A 19,403-nucleotide genomic window follows, 5' to 3' on the forward strand; every position below is an offset into this window, starting at 1 on the left:
AACAGCTCAATGGCGCAGTGGAAAGGGTGCTAATACTGAAGTCAAGAAGTTCTGAATTGAAGTCCAGCCTTAGATATTTACTAGCTGTGTCACCCTGGGCAAGTCATTTAACCCTGTTTGCCTCAGTTTCCTCTCCTGTAAATTGAGCTGGAGAAGGAAATGAAAAAGCCATTCTAGCATCCTTGTCAAGAAAAACTCAAATGGAATCATGAAGAGTTTGAAAGAACTAAAATGAATAATAATCAAAGCCACACAATCATTATGTGACAAAATCTGGGACCAACATGTACATTCTAACTCCAAGATAAGTGTTATTTCTACTAAACTCATTCAGTTTGTTCAATTTATGCAGACAGTAACAAACCAAAGTGCTTTTACAATGCCCTGGAGGCTATTTATGAGCCAAAAACCTTTAGTGCATCTCAACTACTCAGTGCTGATGGATCCACATTGATTAATGATAGGGACATGCTCCTAGAGAGCTGGGCTGAACCCTTCCATAGTGTTCTTAATAGACAAACATCAATCAATGCAGAAGCCATTGACCATTTCCCTCAAGTTGAAGTTAGTCCCTTCCTAGCTGAAGATCCAGTTGAAGAAGTGGTTTTTGAATGCTATTAGGTTTTTTTTTTTCAAGTAGCAAAGCACCTGGTCCTGATTCTATTCCAGATGAGATCTATAAGGTGTGTGTGTGGGGGGGGGTCCACTGCTTATCCAAAAATGGACTGAAATTTTGTAGGTCATATGGCATGAAGAGGTTATCCCCCAAGAATTCAAAGATGTCTCCATCATCTATCTCTACCTATAAAGGTAAAGGGAATAGATTGTCCTATGATAATCACAGGGATATTTCTATTTTAGTCAATGATTTTGAGATTCTTGCCAGTGTCCTTCTCAATAGACCAATCCTTCGCCTGGAAGTTGGTCACCTCCCTGAGAGCCAGTGTGGCCTCACAAAGAGTAGAGGAAGAGTTGATATGGTATTTGCTGTCTGGCAACTCCAGGAAAAATGCCAGGAAAAGAACAGATTTATGTATACAATGTTGATCTGACCAAGGCCTTTGATGCTGTCAGTCACATGGATTTATGGAAAATTATGTGAAAATTTGTTGTCTTGGAGAAGTTCATCAATATTATATAAAAATCTCATGATGGTGTGCATGCCTGGGTTCTGGATAGTGGACGATGCTCTTGAGATTTTCTAGTTAACAATGGAGTGAAACAAGACTGTCCTTGCTCCCGCTCTTTTTAGCATGGTGTTTTCAGCCATGTTATCAAATGCTTTCACTGAGGCTGAACATGACCTCAAGGTCAGCTACTACATTGGTGACAAATTCTTCAACTTGAAAAGGTTACAAGCCAAGACCAGAGTAGAGGGAGAGTTGGTGACTGATCTTCTGTTTGAAGATAACTGTGAGCTCAATGTAGCCTCTGAAGCTGAGATGCAACAAAGTATAGAGCTCTTCTCTGTTACTCCTGAAAATTTTGGCCTAACAATTAACACCAAGAAAATCCAAGTGCTCCATCAGCCAGCACTACACCATCCATATGTGGAACCATTGATTACAACAAATGGAGAAGTTTTGAGAACTGAAGACAAATTAATTCACCTTGGCAGCAGTATCCATTCCAAGGAGGTACACATTGATAATGAGGTTGACATTCATATTGCTAGAGCTGGCTCAGTATTTCAGAGGCTCCAAAAGAAAGTGGGAGAGGAGAGGTGGATCTGCAAGTTCTCTCAGATGTATAGCCCAAACTGGTTACTTAGGGGCACTGAGGAATTCAGTAAACTGTCTTTGATAATGAGACTAATATATTTCAGAGGCAGAACTTTAATATAGGGCTTCCTATTTTCAGGACCAAACTTCTATCCTCTATGCTCAGAAGCATCATGAAGTTTATATAAGATAATGAATGTAAAGAATTTTGTAAATACCAAAGAGTTATATGAATGCCTATTATATTGCTATTATTATTATTATTATTATCACTGTACTTCTGCTTAGCTCAAGTGATATTTATAAAGCAAAAAAAGAATTTATTTGCAAATATCTAACAACTAGGCTTTCTGGGGAGGGAAATGAATGCAAATACAATTTTAAGATGAATTGGTATTATTGTCTAGGTATTAAACCAAACAAATAACCAGGTAATGATTTGAGTTGATTGTTAATTTCTGAATTAAAAAATGCTCCTTCAAACCAGAGTTGACTCTATTATATAGCTCCAGCATACTTCTTAATATGCCAAATTTTTTTAAAGCTAAATATTATCTTATGCCATAATATTGAATAATAAACCTTATATTTTTGGCTACAGAGAAACAAAAATATATATTAGTCTGATTCTTAAATAATTCTGTGAATTACATAATATAACATTTAATTTCCCATTCTACAGATGAACAAATAAGGATTCAGGTTACCTGACATAACTGTGAGCATAAAGTTAATAAGTAGCAACGCTGGGATTTAAATTCAGGTTTTTCAAGGCTTTTTCTTTCACCTTGTGCTTTCTCGGTGTACCATGTTACCTCCAAAATAAAACTAATTAACTACCATAAGGGAGCTAGAATGGAATATAAAAACACTAAAAATGAGGATTCTATCTTAGAGTCTCAAAACTTTTTTTTAAATTTCAAAAACTTTATATGTTTATTCTAATACATCAATGGTGACCTATATTTGTTGTATATTTTTTTAGAACATGAATCACAAGGAATAACATTTCCTAACTGCTTCTATACTATTTTACTATTAGTTACCCCCATTCATGGACAGCAGTGATTTTATCTAGCAAAATTTTCCTATCTTAATTTGATCAAAAGAGAATGGTGACCTAATAATCTGGAACACATAGCTCAAGAAATCCAAAACTCACAGAGATAGAAAGGGGGAGGAAGAATGATGGAGCAAAAAAGAAGTGGAAAGACAGATTGGACTGATTTATCATCCTTTCAAAGATAACTTTTACTTGTTTTTCATTTCTTTCTAATGAGATGTTTCTGCCCTACGTGAAGATGTCATCAACCACACTAATCATGGCAGTGTTTCCATTACTTGTGCATTTTCTTTACACAGGGAACTGCAAAGGGCACATTATAGGACCTATTAGCTCATGTCAGCTTGTTTTGCTTTATTTTTATACTAGACTCGGAGCTAAGCTCTGATACTATGTATCTGAGGACTCTGTGTTTCTATTGTATGTCAAAGAAGGTTGCAGAAATAGCTTACAAAGTAATCATTAAATGTAATTGTCAATGAAAGCTATTCTCTTAAAATCAAAAATTTAATTTCTCATTTTATTTTAATTTTAAAAGAATTAGAAAAAAATCAAAGAAACAATTAGAAAGTTTTATATATAATTAATTGCCTTTGATAATGATATCTCTGTTCTGAAACATCAGGGACAAAAGATATTATATGAAAGGAAGTCAATATATTTTCTAGTAATATTTGATTAACTTTTTGAGGAATACATTTTAGAAGGGGATATTTTGGATGTTTCATAAGGGTATTGTGCAAAAAACAGAATGTATTGAGTACGTTTATTAATTTAAAAGGCACGAAATATCTGATAAAATTTTTAATGGTAATACAGAGAAATTTACCTTTCCAAACAACTTTAAAATAGTATCAAATTGAAAAGGTAGAAGAAAAGCATTTACTAGGAGGGATCTGAGGCAAGGAGATCTATTAAAAGCAGCTTATTTTATATATGGAAGAAAGAGCACTGATTTAGGGCAAAGAAGTACAATTCCTTCTTAGGGCACTAATTAGTTGTTGAATCCTCATGTATGTCCCATCTGAAACTATGGATTTATCCAAAAACTCTGTCAGGAAATCTTATATTTCTACAGATTCTTTTAGTGATCTCTTCTTCACTTCTCATGGGTTTAGTTACATGTTCAGATGATTTTAAGACCTCCATATTCAGTCCTAATATGCTTTTTCCCATATCCCTAATTGTCTAATGGAAATTATCTAAGGGGTGCTTCAGAGGCACCTCAAATTTATTCTGTCCAAAAGAAAATGTATTATTATATCCCCCCAAAATACATATATAGTTTCCTAAATTTCTCTACTGAGGATCCCCCTCCCCCACAATCACCCAGTGCACAATCTTGGGTGATCCCAACTCTTCACCTTCCCTTATCCTGGCATTTCCATATCCAAGATATGCCTTGTTTATTTTTCTTCTATATAGTCTTTGGGCAGCTAAGTGGTGCAGTAGATAGAGTACCAGGCCTGGAGTCAGGAAAATTCATCATCTTGAGTTCAAATTTGGCCTCAGACACTTATTATCTAAATGACCCTGAACCAGTTATTTAATTCTGTTTGCCTTAGTTTCCTCATCTGTAAAATGAGCTGGAAAAGAATATGAGAAGCCATCAGTATCTTTGCCAAGAAAGTCTCAAATGGCAGCGTTAAGAGCTGGACACAATTGAAATAACTGAACAGCAGCAAAAAAATGATGAAGGTCGTCATCTCTATTCCCTCATCCCCTTTCCCAGGGCCACTACACTTGTTCAGGCTTTCATTGTCTGGAATATTTCAGTGGGTTTCTAATTTTTCTTCACGTCTTAAGTTTCTCTCTTTTTCAATCCATGCTTGACATTATTGCCACAGTGAAGCACTCCTCTGCTCAAGTGGTATGTGATTCCCTTGCTCAAGGAGCTCAAATAGAAACTCCTCCAATTGTCATCCAAAACCCTCATAACCTGTCTTTCTGGGCTTATTTACTCTCCTTCAGAATGTCCACATTTCAGCCAAATTGACTGATTTGTTTTTCATAATTCATCTCATGTCTCCATGCAGTTTGTCCTCTAACCTCATCTACTAGTTGCACTTTTTTCTCACCTTTACCTCTGAGGGTCTCTGGTTCATTCCAAAATGTGTCACAACTTATATACACCTCTTTCTGATTGCTGACTTTTAATGTCCTTTATTTCAAGAACTTACATAATATGCATATCATTTCTTCTACTTGAATGTAATCCCCTTGAATTCAGAGGTTATTATTTATATCTTTCTAACTAGCATAGTATCTGATTCATGGTAAGGGCTTAATAAATTCATTTTTTGGTTGAATGATTGATCCACAAGATGGGGGAAACAGTTACACTAGTCAGGTTCCTCCAGTTATAACATGCTACAATTCTATGAATTCACATTCACAAAATTCACATCTTTCAGTCATTTAAGTAGGCTTATAAAAGACAGGTGTAATGTAAGACATCTCTAACAATCTACTCAGAAATATACTAAATGATAAGAAAAATTTGTTATACCATATATAGATGAATCTACTTAGAAATAGGAATACTAGTAGCATGCCAATATAGCCAGACTAACTCTCAGGTCTTTAGACATTATCTAAGCTACTGATATACAAAAGGGGCTTAATAAATGCTTCTTGATTGACAGATTACATATAACATTGTCTAAAGAGTACAGTTCTACATTTAAGAGATTACTTGGACATATTTATAATAATCCATATAATTTCTAACTACAATAATTTCCTGTGACTCAGATACTCAGCCATAGAGGGAGTTACTTTAAGAAGTTTGGTTCATGGGGAGGCTAAGTGGTGCAGTGGATAAAGCACCAGCCCTGGGTTCAAATCTGGTCTCAGACACTTAATAATTACCTAGCTGCGTGGCCTTGGGCAAGTGTCACTTAACCCCACTTGCCTTGTAAAAAAAAAGAAGTTTGGTTCAATGTATTTTGGAAGGGAACAAATGAATTCAAAACTCAAATTGCATAACTGGAAGGTACAAGATGGCATAGTGGTTTTTAACCTTGCTTCTAGAGGTTAAGTTTGGTTCTCCTTCAAATAAATTATTATGATTATGATCATTATCCAACCTAATAGATTTAAAACAAAAATTTATTAAGTGCCTTAATATGCTGGAAACTATTCTAACCACTGGGGATACAAGTGATAAAAATTAAAGACAGTTCCTGTCTTCAAAGAGCTTAAAATATAAAGGATGATATAACGCAAAAATGAGGCAAGAAAGTGGACTGGGAAAACCAAGTAGTACCGAGTACAAGAGCATCTTGTTCTGTATAGTAGAAACCAGACGAGGAAAAAGATACAAAGTGCAGTAAATTATATTAATTTTGATATTTTAATTTTGCTTCTTCCATAACACAGAGAAAAGGTGTCTAAATAAGAACTGTTAAGTTTAGGAACTACCATAGCAAAACGAATAGTACCAAAAATAAAAACAGAAAATAATTTAGCCTCTAGTCTCTCTCCCTAATCCTGCCATTGATTCCACTCCTACTCTCACAAACCTTTGCCAAAACTTTATATAGGACTGAGTGCTTTCAGAGAAATCCCAAACATAGGAAATATGAGTGTGATTGGAGTTTAAACACTTAAACACCTCAAATCATGAAGCCATGACTTTTCTCAATATAAAGGCTTCTCTCTCTCTCTCTCTCTCTCTCTCTCTCTCTCTCTCTCTCTCTCTCTCTCTCTCTCTCTCTCTCTCTCCCTCTCTCTCTCTCTCTCCAGTAGCCTCTGAAGTAAAACTGCAATTCAAGAAAATGTTCAATGTCTTTTCTCCTGCAGTACTAATGACAGCTTATTCTGCCAATATTAATGATATTTAGAATCATAGAACCAGAGAAAGTTATAGCTGGATAGTTCCTTAGGGATCATCTAGCTCAGTCTTTTCATTTTACAAAGGAAGAAACTGAGGCCAATTAAAAGTGCATTTGAAAAATTTCCTAGGTATGGACTTAATAAATACTTATCAAAGGAGCATAGGATTTGACTGAGGATGGGAACTTAAGATTCACCGAATACAGTCCCCTCATTTCACAGATGAAGAAACTGAGGCCAATTAAAGTAATGACTTTTAAAAAAATGCTTTGATATAGAATTAATACAGGTTAATGATTGTCTCCCCCCTATAGGGAAGAGCTAATCTTCCAAAACGAATAGACTGGAATTATAGTGCAGAGATGGTTGTGAGACACGGTTTAAGGAGTAGACTTGCCTCTCTAAGCAAATTCCAGTTTCATGAAATAAATTACATTTTTAATATTAAATGTCTGTAAGCACAGGATTTGGCTAGTAGTACATTAAAAGAACAGAAAAGAATGATAGAAAGAATCCAAGCAGCCCTATGAAACAAAGCCGTGAAAGTGTGGCAAAGGTAAATAGCGATACTGAATTATTTAGGCCCTTTGAAGGCTGATGTTGCCCAAGAGAAAGGGCAAATAGCTTCTCTTTTAGGGGAACATTACTCTTTTGAGTGGCCTGGGTGTCATTTAACACAGACCAAGTACTGCTATTTTTTTTTACTTTGACAGTGGGATTTCATATAGCAAAACACATACAATAACTAGTATAGAATCTGGCCTAGAACAGAGCTTGAGAGTTCAATTTCTCATCTGCAGACAGCTGCAGCTTACATATGAGCACAACTAAGCAGAGAATCCCTTTGCTATGACCCCCAGGGAAGGAGGATCTATAACTTTTCTCTTCCAATGAAATCTTGTTTGTTTGCTTTTTTTTTTTTGAAACAGTGCATGTTACTTCCTAAAATCCCATAAGCTGTAAGTGGAATCCATTTCTTCTTGCCTTGCCATTAGTCAAAATTCCATTACAATTCAATTAACATTTATTAAGTTCCTACTTTTATTAGCATTCATTATTTGCCTTAAGATATAATGGAGATGAAACCAAGAAGATTTGAAATAAAATCCTACCTCAAATACTAGTTTAATGGCATTGTCTTTTCCTCCATCACAATTTTCCCACCTATAAAGTAAAGATAGTCAGTGCCCCTAACTTAGAGAGTGATGGTGATAATCAAGAGACCACATAAGTAGAGTACCTTGTAAATGCTATACAGCTATACAATTATATAAATTGACAAATGTTAGCTACTAACCCTCAGGAAGTTAGGTTGAGAGGGAAAGAAAGAGGAAGAGTGGAAGTCAATAAGGGAAGGGGGAAACATGAGAGGGGGGAGAACAAAAGAGAAGAAGGTTAGGATTGTCTAAAGGTCCAGGGATAGTATGAGAATCAAAGGAGTTAATTTATATAATGGACACAGTATATAATTGTTGGTCATTAATCTTGGTGGGAGACACAGGGAGAGGGAAAGAGGGAAGCATGGAGAGAATCAGGAGGAAGGAGACAGGACAAAATAAGCTTTTCTGTCTCCTTTAGCACTTTTATGCGAGTCAGAATTGGTTCAAATTAAAAGGGTAGGCTGACCTGAGAAAAGACAAGGCAGCAAACAGCTTGAAGAAGATGAGAAGTGAAAAGAAATGTCACCCAATTTACCTTAATAATGAAAAGGAAGGAAGAATATTATTGATTGATTGCATATACACACACACATAATGCACATATACACATACATATTCATATTCACATTTATATACATGTGTATATGCATGAGTCACTTCCACTCTTTTAAATATCTATTTTCTTTCCCCATTTTCTTCCCTCCAGGTTAATCTGATTCTATAAGAATCTTAAGCAATCAACCAAATTCAACCTACCCTCAGAATATCTTCTATGATATCAAGTCCAATAGATAAAAGAACAGCATTTACTTTCTTTTACTAAGAAAGCAGAGTATTCAAACTTTGCATATGTATGTACCTATATATGAAAAGAGAGAGAGAGAGAGAGAGAGAGAGAGAGAGAGAGAGAGAGGACAGAGAGAGAGAGAGAGGACAGAGAGAGAGAGAGAAAGAGAGAGAGAGAGAGAGAGAGACAGAGAGAGAGAGAGACAGAGAGAGAGAGAGAGACAAACACAGAGGAAAAGAGAAAGAAAAGCAGAGAGGGAGTAAGGAAAGAAAAAGGGAAATGAAGATAAAGGAGGAAAGATGGCAAAATCATTAAGAAAATAAGCCTGAAAGGCTTAATCTAAAAATGTTTTTCAGTCTTGGATTGTTATTTTTCTCTTCCAAATGCCCTCAGTTCAGCATACAATAGTAAAATTGGGAATCTCAAATAAAGACCATATTCTAGGGGGTTTGTTACACATATATATGTAAATCTTTATATCAGGGACTTTGCAAACAGATTACTGTTTCCTTGGAATTATAAATTGTCTGTCCTTTTCTGTTGCCCAATTGTTGTATTTTTAGACCCAGCATAAGCTTGATTAAATTATTATTTTAATTATTCTTGTTTAGTTGAAATATAGAATAAAGAAGATTGAGACAGTCATCCCTGCTTTCTCAGTATCTTTCTGCTCATGAATTAATATGTTAGTCATGTATTTTCATGTCAGACTTCCTGCCATTGAGTCTGATTTATCTTTAGTTTGTACTTACTTGATCCTTTTCAAGAGTATTCACAGGGGTGGCTAGGTGGCATAGTGGATAGAGCCCTGGCCTTGGAGTCAGGAGTACCTGAGTTCAAATCCAGCCTCAGACATTTAATAATTACCTAGCCGTGTGGCCTTGGGCAAGCCACTTAACCCCATTGCCTTGCAAAAACTAAAAAAAAAAAATTCACAAATAAACCAAATATTACTTAGCTTATACCAGCATAAGGCATCATTCTCCCTGTTTGTCCTTTCTTGAAGAGTGTCTTATGGACTTCATCATGCCTTATATCAAGACTGCTAAGAATTTTGATTTATCATCTACATTGCTGGTATTACCCATAAGCTTCTTAGGTAGTACTATCTCCAATTTCTCCCTCTCCACTCTATCACAGTCATCTCTACCATTCCCATCAACTTGGATTTGTGACCAGACCCTACTTGTTTTTCAAGAGGGAAGTTACATATAAAGAAATTCCTCTACTTTTTTTCTCCTCCTGAGATGATGCTTATTCCATGTCTTCTCCCACTGTAACCCATAAATTAGGTTGATATGGTTAAATATCAATGTGAAAGGCATTAAAAATGTAGTTCTTCAAGTTATGAGAATCAAAAGATTTTCTTCTGGAATTTCAGAGACCATTAGACTATGTCATTTGTTTTGCAAATGTGGAAATGGAGGACAAGAGAGGGAAATCAACTTGAGTAGGTCAAGAAAGAAACAAAATCAGAAGCTGAACTCAGTGTTCTCAGTCTATAAATTCAACATCCCTGCAACTGAAACAGGCTGAAATAAACTTGATCAACTTTCCTTTCATTCATTCTCTAAGTTTTTATTAATCTACTATATGCCCAGCATTATACTATGTGCTAAGAATACAAAAACAGAAACAAAAAAAAATGCCTTGCTTTCAAGAATATTATATTCTACTACAGTGAGACTGGGTAAAGATAAGAACAAAATATATTCAAAGTAAATGCCAAGTAATGGGGACAGGAAGGGCTTTAATAATTGATTGAGATGGGAAGACCTAGAAAGGCTTTACATAGAAGGTGACACATGAGCTGAGCCTTAAAAAGCCTATAGATTATAAGAAGATGACATGTATTTTGGGCAGGATTATGGAGATAGGAGATGGAATTCTATGTAAAGGGATAAAGCAAGTAAGCCAGTTTAGTTTGCTGTGGAGAATTTCAAAGGCACTCTACACAGTAAAATACTGTGAATGACTTTAGTTGCCCAAAAGGACAGTTTGATTTTGATCTTCAAGGAAGCTGATAGACGCTTTAGTGGTACCTGTTCTGACCAGTGCTTGCTCATCAGAACATCACCTGTAGCACTGTTTGCACTCCAATCAGTTTTACCTGTATATAGCCAGGCTTTTGGTTTAGCTTATATTTTATATCTCATTTTTTAATCTCAATATATAACCAAATAAGTATTAGGGAAAAAAAAAGATTCACTCCACATTAAGATAAGTATAGAAAAAAAAAACTGTGCCTTACCTCATAGACCATTATATTCACTGTGTCTTCTTTCTTCCCCTCTGGAGGTCCTTGATTCTGCAGTAGGTTTCGTACCGTTTCTTCCATCCTTGAAAATGAAAACAAGAAAGCATCTTGAGGGAACTTTTCAGTTTTATTATAGATAATTTATAGGAAATTTCCTGTTAACATGGAGATAACATGTAGAAAACAAAAAAAAATCAAAGTGTGATTATGACATGAACCTAGGATCACTTAAATTTTATATAAACAAATATCTACCTACATACATGCATAAATGCATACATACTCATACACTCACATATATGTATTTTTTTGCTCAGGATTTCTGAAAAATCTAAAGTCATCATTTGATTCTTCCTACAACATTAAAAGAAATATATAAATGTATAAGACTCCTAAGTATTTAGACTAATGTATTGGGGGGGGTGGAGTCATGTAGAAATACAAAATTTAGATACTAAATATTATCTCCTCTCAATATTCTTTTACAAAAGAAGGATAATACCTCAATACAGAAAGCTATTAAAGACAATTGTGTACCAGAGAATTACAAAGAAAGTGCTACATAAGAAAAGAAAAGCCTACTACTGGTAGTCTTGAAGGAGGAAGTAGTATTTGAATTGAGCTTCAAATAATAATTTTAATAGGTAAAGGCATTCCAAGAGTAAGTAGCAACTTGAGCCAAACCAAGAGGTAAGGGAACAATACAATGATAATTCCAAGGGAAAAGAACTATATAATCAGATTAGAGTATTGAGTGAATGGAGAGGAGCAATGTGAGATAAAGCTATAAAGTTAGGATGCTGCTAGGTTGTATATCTTGAATGCTAGACAGGCAAATTTAAACTTTACTTGGTAAGATAATTGAAGTTTTTGTGCAGAGGAGTAAGATGACTATACAATGTTAGAGAAAATATATTATAGCACCAATCTGAAGGAGAGAATGTATCTGGAAGAGAGTAGAGCTAGGAAGATCTTTAGAGAAGTTACTGAAATAGCCCAAATAGACTGTAATGAGTGTCTGCACTATGTTGAGGTCTGTGAGAATAGAGAGAATGAAATGAATTCAAGAAGTACTGCATTTCCTGGCTGTGCTTCTAATTCTTTCTCATTGCCTCCATGAATAAGCTAACATTTTATTGTGCAAATTCTCTCAGTCCCAGTAGTCTTCTTTCCCTAGAACATCTCTCCACCTTGCTAATCCACTTTTTCCACTGCTAAATTTCTTCTGGAGTTTCTACTTTGGGGATGGGATTAGGTCCATCATGGCTCATTCCAATCCAAGCTATGTTTCTGACTTCTTGTATTTCACTGCCATAAGCTCACAAGGGTATCTTCCGTCCCTGCTTTTAATCTCACCTCCATTAGAATGTAAACTCTTTTAGTTCAAAAAGTGTCTTTTCTCAATGATTTTGCATTCACAGAATTTAGCACAACGATTTTCCCATAGTAATCACTGTAAGGGAGGTTTGCTACTACTCACCCTGTCTACCTGGAATTGTCATATTAGTTTATTTTTTATGAGAAGAAAAAGTGAAGAAAGAATGAAAGACTAACTCAAAGATAGAGATGAGAGAACAGATGAATAAAATACAATTAATTGCACAATTTATCATTTTTTCCTCGTAAGACCCTGAGTTCCAAAACCTATGAACTTTTGCCTAAATTCTGCTCCTAAGTTTCTGCCTGGTCATCTATTGGACCATGCAATGGGGGAACCTCCCTGAGGACCTGCATTCAAAGATAACATGCCACACTATTTCAAGAGAACCAGCAGATGCTTGGAAATCCCCTACTGAACCATATATAAGGTCTCTCCTCACTTTACTCGGGGTTACAGGATCCTAGCCCTGTCCTAAGATGGAACCCTAGCTCAAGCAAATTTAATAAACCCTTGCTATTGCATCTCCATCGTGTTGAGCATCTCTGTTCCGTAATTGGGGACTTTTCTCGGAACTTAAGATCCTGAAAAAAACTTTTGTATCTCCCATTCTCTCCTTTGATGTTCAGTCATTTTGATTTCTTTTCTCCTTACCACCATCCTTAGTCTAAGTCATAACCACCACCATCACTACCACCACTACAATCATCACCTCCATAAGAACAATTACAACAACAAACAACTTTTGACTGGATAACCTGTTTCTAGTGTTTTCCCCCTCTATGGTCTCTCTAGAAAAAAATAGTTATCATTGTTTTTACATCACCTTGAGATTTTTATACAATATTCCCCTTCAGTCCCTTTTACATGTTGATGACTAAAATACGACTTTCACTGTTATTACCCTGCTCAAATATAACCAGTTATTTCCCATATCCATCTTGGAAGTCCAAACTCCTTCTGCATGGCTATCATGGGTAAGATACTCAAACATCTTTCTTTGGTTCATTGACATCAACTTGCCATCAAAAATTTAGGCTTTTCTCAGAGTAGTGACTGGGTGGCAGGAGAGAAGCAGTTAAAATAAGAGTTCAGTCATATCAGTCATGACAAATTCTCTGTGACCCCATCTGGGAGTTTTTCTGGCAAAAATACTAGAGTGATTTGCCATTTTACAGATGAGAAAACTTAGGTAAACAAGATTAAGTGACTTGCCCAAGGATACCCTGCAAGTAAGCATCTAAGGCTGGATTTGCACTCTGAAGGACAATTATTCCTGACCCCAGATCTGGTACTCTGCTGCCTATGATATCTAGGTGCCCCAATAATAATATATTTTGCTACTCAAAAGAGATAATGCCCAGAAAGTATTTTGCAAATTTAAAAGGACTAAATGCCAGTTGATGGTGATAAAGATTAGGATAATGACTGTGATGAATTTCATTCTTCCCTTTTTTTTGAGAAGTATAAGATAGAAGGGACCAGAAGACAATCCTGTTATTTAAAAATGATGTTCTACTACTACTCAAGATGTAGGACAGTAAATCATCCTCATTAGATTTACTGAAAGCATAGATAGGACACCTCTAGTAGCAATGGAATTCAAAGAACATATTAGTCAAGCTGTTAATACATCATTTTAATTTCTTTAAATAAGATCATTTGGGTAGCTAGGTAGTGAAGTGGATAGAGTACTGACCCTGGAGTCAGGAGGACTTGAGTTCAAATCTGCCCTCAGACACTTAATAATCACCTAGCTGTGTGACCTTGGGCAAGTCACTTAACCCCATTGCCTTGCAACCCCCCCAATAGGATTTTTCTTTATATTTTGCAAATTTTTCCATTCCAAATAATTCATATATTATCCATATTTGGTATGATATTTATTGAAAACATTCTTTTCTTTATTGATTAATCCCATGATTAAAAATCACTTCTATTTATAATGAAGTACTAGTTTTAATAGAGTTCAATTAGAAAATTATGAAGAGTATTTTGAATTTATCATACAGAAACTTGTCATATGTTAATTAAAAGGGATAGCTAGCTTCTGAAGGAGAATTCTAGTCAACTAATGGATCCTTTCTTAGGCTTCTGTTGAAGTTTTTCTACTTTCAGTCAAATGTTATTTTCAACCAAGTTTTGTTTTAGAAAAAAATAAGAAAAAAACTTTTGCTCTTGTTCCAATATGTGTGTATGAACATCTATGTAATTTCCTTATGCATTTTAGTAATTTGCAAACAATAAAAAACTATTACTATTATTGATCCTTCAATGGCCAATTTTACTCATATTACTATGGTAACCAAATAAGAAAATTCAAGATACCTTAAAGGAGAGAATCTAGCACCTAGATGGAGATTAAGAAAAGATTACTCATAGAAGAAATTCAGGAATTTGAAGAGATGGAGGAAATGATTGTTGGTGGTATTGGTGATGCTGTTGTTGTTTGTCCTTTGTTCTCCAAGAGGAGAATTCCATCAGGAATGTGATGCCATGACATTCAAGTGAATTGGATTTAAGTGAGGAAGGACTATACTAAGTCAACAAACTCAATATCGATTCAGGAGTAATCTGTATCCAGTAGCCAAATATGATAGGTATGACAGGAGATGGTCATGTATACAAGTGGGAGACTTTGACCTTTATAATAAAATCATTCAGTGATTAAGGCTAGATATGAAAGAAATGTAACAGAGGTGGGTAGGCCTCTTTAATTTAGTCCTTACACCACCTGCCAAAAAAATCAATCTAAGGAGAAGACCCTCAGGGATTCTGGCCAAAATAGAAACAATTGCTATTTACATTCACTCTTAGCTAACAATGATCAAATGGGGCTTGGCCTGGGTCCTGTTGTTGACCTGTGTGCTAGGCAGGAGGGACTATTCAAAGGCACTGAGATGGGAGTTGAATAACTATCACTGGAGTTAATTGGGAAAAACCACTTAGGAATAAGTAGAAATTCAGGTAGTACAGAATCTATAGATGACCTTGAAGAATCTTCATGATCTTTTTTGCAGGTCTGAGTCCCAAAGAATTTAAGTGGTATGTATGTACAAGAGCACAACTAATTAATGAGAGTGGTGCCATTAGCTTCTCTCTTCCATTCCCAAAACAAGATTCTTTCTACTATGAAACTTCAGAGACTTAGGAGAATGTTTTTCAAAAAATTTAATTTATGATTATTATGATGATAATTATTACTGCTATTATGATTGCTATTATTACCATCTTAGCCCTCTCCTCTCTTATTCAGACTTTCATATATTTTGTGCTGTTTGGCTATCGCTTCAATGTCAGACCTCTGCTTAAAAGGTATTTTACTATTTTGCTTCCAAGACTTTTTTGGTTATTCTGTATAATTATGCTCTGAGTTTTATTATAATGTTCATTTTATTTATTCTATATATTTTTGCATTTTATTAATTTTAGATAGCAGAAAATTTTATTTCTCTACTTTTATTTTTTTTTAAGAAAATAAAGGCATTGAAAGGAAATTGCAAAAACAAGCTCAAGAAGTACCAGGAACTTCAAGAATATTGTATTTTTTTTCCCTAGCTCAACATTAAGATTAATTAAAAGCAATTTTATTCCCATACTTTTTACAATTTGGAACCAATCAGCCTGAGTGGGGAAAAAACATTGTATCATTTTCCCATAACCTTTAGGAATCTTATTACAGCAAAAATATTTTGAATCTGATAATAACATATTGCTGGTTACACTTGGGTAGATTCCTCTTATTTTAGTTCTCATTTGCCAAACTTCTTTATTTATTTTCTCCAAAATTGAAGACTGTGAAGAATCTACTGCTATCAGATGCCCAGTGACATTTTACATATTTTTATTATTTTCTTTGACAACATGAGAGGCTATAAATTACTAGACTACAGACAGCACAGTCATACCATCTGTTGTCCAAATATGAATAGAAATAAGTCAATTCTCCAGTTCAAGTACTTATCTAGAGGTGTGTGTGTGTATGTGTGTGTGTGTGATATGTATATGTGTTTTTATGCATTTGTTACAATTTCCCCCTAAACACCAACTTCATATCTTAAGTTCTCTCCTCTTCTTTTTAATTCATTTCTTGGGCATCTAAATTGCCCTCCTCCCTAGTATTACTTACTATGAGATACTGAAATAGGTAAAATGATAATCTTTTTTAAAATATAAAGACCCAGCTTTTAAGTCAGGGATACTAAGTTCTAGTCTGCTGCTTGAATTGTTTTAAAAAAAAATGAATTGGGTCTGGTAAATCAAAGTGCCAGAAATATCTGATGTGATTGAATTATGTGTCAAGAGCCAGGTTTTAAGGCAGAAAACAATATTTTCCATAAAATATGCATCATAGTTGTAAAATTCCAATCAATCAATTAAAAACAACTGAGTACTTACTACAGCTAAGTCATTAGATTAGGTAATGGGCAGAATACATAAAGGAGATGCTCTGGTATCAAAGAAAGAATCCAAAATTTGGAATCATAAATAACAAGTTTTGAGTTCTGGCTCCCAACGCATTAGCTCTGTGGCTTAGAGAAAGTACATTAATATCTCCCTGAGTTTCAGTTACTGCATCTGTGAAGTGAGGGTGATAACAATAACAGAAGGGGTAAAGTGATAAAGTGGATATGATTTTAGAGGGAGGAAGACCTAGCTTTGAGGTCTGTCTGTGACGAATCCTAGCTGTGTGAACATAGGTAAATATTTTAATATACTACAAGGATCTAGGCTACTCTGTAAGTCTAAAAGTATTAAACAGGTTGCAATCTGGATCTCTGGAAGGAATTTCCAAAAGAAGAGCCCTACACATATGAAATCACAGGTCTAGATTCAAGCAAACAAAAATTAATGTCTTCCTTATTTACTTCATAAAGTATAAATATCAAAGAAGAAAATAAATGTCAAAGTTTGCTTATTATTTTTTGGTTTGTTTTAAGTTTTCCCTAAAGTTGCAATCTCCAAAGTAGTGGTTGAGATATCAAAGGGGTTGGTCTGACCCCCAAGGAGAATGTGACTAAGGGATTACAATTTGGGAAGATGTTCCAAGTTATACTACCAATCAAAAATCTTGTTTCCAACAGTTACACCCACTTGCCATATAATACTTCCTAATTCTGTCCCTGCCCTCAATTGTATAAACTCTCTTCTTCTCAAATCCAAGTGAAGGCCCCATAAGAATTATGGACACATAAGAAGGCTTGGCATGTATCACTGGAAAAATTCTTCCATTTCTCTTCCTTGTCTTCTAGTGACTTCCAGCTCTTATGGCAACTGGGGCAGGCACCCTTGGAGAATGAATTTTATATTAGGAGTTAGTGTTCTATGAACAAAAGCCCTACTCCACCTCTTTTTAATTTTAGAAGACAGAGTAAATCTTACAGAATGAGCATGCATTGATAGGTTGTGATAACAATTCAGACCTCATTATAGTATTTATCCAAAAAAAAAAGTATCCTTCCTCCAATCTTTCCTCTGCCATTCTTCTAGGTTACAACATAGGTTTCTAGTCCAATTCTTCTAACTTACCCATGTATATAACTGGTTGCTAAATTTTATTATTCCTTCTTCGTAGCTCTGCCATGTACTCACAAATAACCATACTACTTCAGGTTCTCATCACTTTTTGCACAGACTATTGCAATAGACTCCAAATTGATCTCCCTGTCTCTAGTATATTCCATCTCCAATGTATCCTCCACAAAGCCGCCAAAAGTGATTTTCCTGAAGTACACTCTCACTCAATATACTCCAGAGGTTCTTTATTGATTCCAGATTCAAGTACTATTTCATCTGTACCTTGTCTTTTTCAAAATGTCTCTTTTTGTAATAAGAAGCACACATATTTAATTGAAGCATAATTATGAACAATGGGGGCATATGATTAAAAAAATTAAAAAAATAAGTTAAAGATGACTGTCCTAAAGAAACATATGAGAACAAACTATAATAGGGAATCTAGGGATAAGATACATTCCCTATCCTTAAAGAGTTTACCATCTAGTTAACTTGCAATCTGGGTAAGATATAAAGACATGAAAAGATAAATGACAATATAAAAAAATGAATAACCATTTAATCTCACCTAGGAGTAATTTATACAACATACACAAAAACTTACTGTCTTCACATTTCTCCCAAGTTTTCAAATATTTTTGATAAGTAGAATCACTCATTAGGAGAGCTATTCACATAGTAATCAAAAAGACCTTGGCATTCTATACCTTCTGAAAGACAGTTCATAAAGAAATGTGGTATCCTTGCCAGGGGGTGCGTCTTTCCCCCTCCCCACCCCACTTCTCCTCCAAATGGCTTGATCTGCCAATATAAATGCTTAATTTACAATTAGGAAATTGAGATAACATAAAACACAAAACTGATCGAGTATTTCAATGAATATGCACAAACATGATATTGGATAATTCACTCTAGAAATTGGCTTTTTGTTTTACTAGGAACATGGCTAATGGAATAAATTGTCTGTCCCTCAACTCTCGGGGAAAATCAGGTTCTCATTTTATCTAATGATATTTTAGGAATTGATTAGTACATTAGACTATACTATTCTTTCTAGCTCTTATCATTCCAGAAAAACCCAAATTTCCTTTGATTTCCCCCCTTAAAAAAAGGCATGATAAAATTGATCTGATGACAGATAGTTATTCCAATGGCATGATGCAGCTATTTTAAATATTTTTAAATTTTCTTACCTTTTTTCTTTTTTCTTTCCTTTTTTAATATAAAATAAGTTTAAAAACAGTGAATAGAATATGTTTGCACTGCATCAATATTTTTTCTATGGGTGTGGATGGCATTTTCCTGAACAAGTCTCTCAAGATTGTTCTTATCACTGAACTGCTAAGAGGAGTGGCATCATCATAGTTGAACATCTTGCAATGCTGTTAATATGTATAATGCTCTCCTGGTACTACTCACTTCACTCAGCATCAGTTCATGCAAGTCTTTCCAGGCATTTCCAAAATTTCCTCACTCATTATTTCTGACAGAAACACAAGCTGCGAAAATTGTTTCCTAGTGTCTGTATTCTTCTAATCTTGGCTGTATTGGTTTTATTTGTGCAAAACCTTTCTTTCTGTCAATTCTATCTTACCTCTTTTTGTACTTGTCTTTTTAATTTCCCCTTGTCCCTCCTCACCTATGCTTTGCTTTCAACTGCTACCAACCTCACATTGTCCTTTC

The 19,403-nt window shown here is 35.0% G+C and overlaps 1 protein-coding gene across 14 annotated transcripts in view; it reads right to left on the reverse strand.

Annotated features, from left to right (window-relative positions):
• NCKAP5 (NCK associated protein 5) overlaps positions 1 to 19,403 on the reverse strand; it is a 1,109,295-nt gene that overhangs the window by 310,900 nt on the left and 778,992 nt on the right. For all 14 annotated transcript variants that reach the window (XM_074215040.1, XM_074215032.1, XM_074215034.1 and 11 more), the window contains one exon: positions 10,820 to 10,907. In XM_074215040.1, coding sequence (XP_074071141.1) covers positions 10,820 to 10,907 — 88 coding nt within the window. The remainder of the gene's footprint in view (positions 1 to 10,819; positions 10,908 to 19,403) is intronic.

Source organism: Macrotis lagotis, chromosome 1 (assembly GCF_037893015.1).
Source record: "Macrotis lagotis isolate mMagLag1 chromosome 1, bilby.v1.9.chrom.fasta, whole genome shotgun sequence".
Lineage (NCBI taxonomy): Eukaryota > Metazoa > Chordata > Mammalia > Peramelemorphia > Peramelidae > Macrotis > Macrotis lagotis.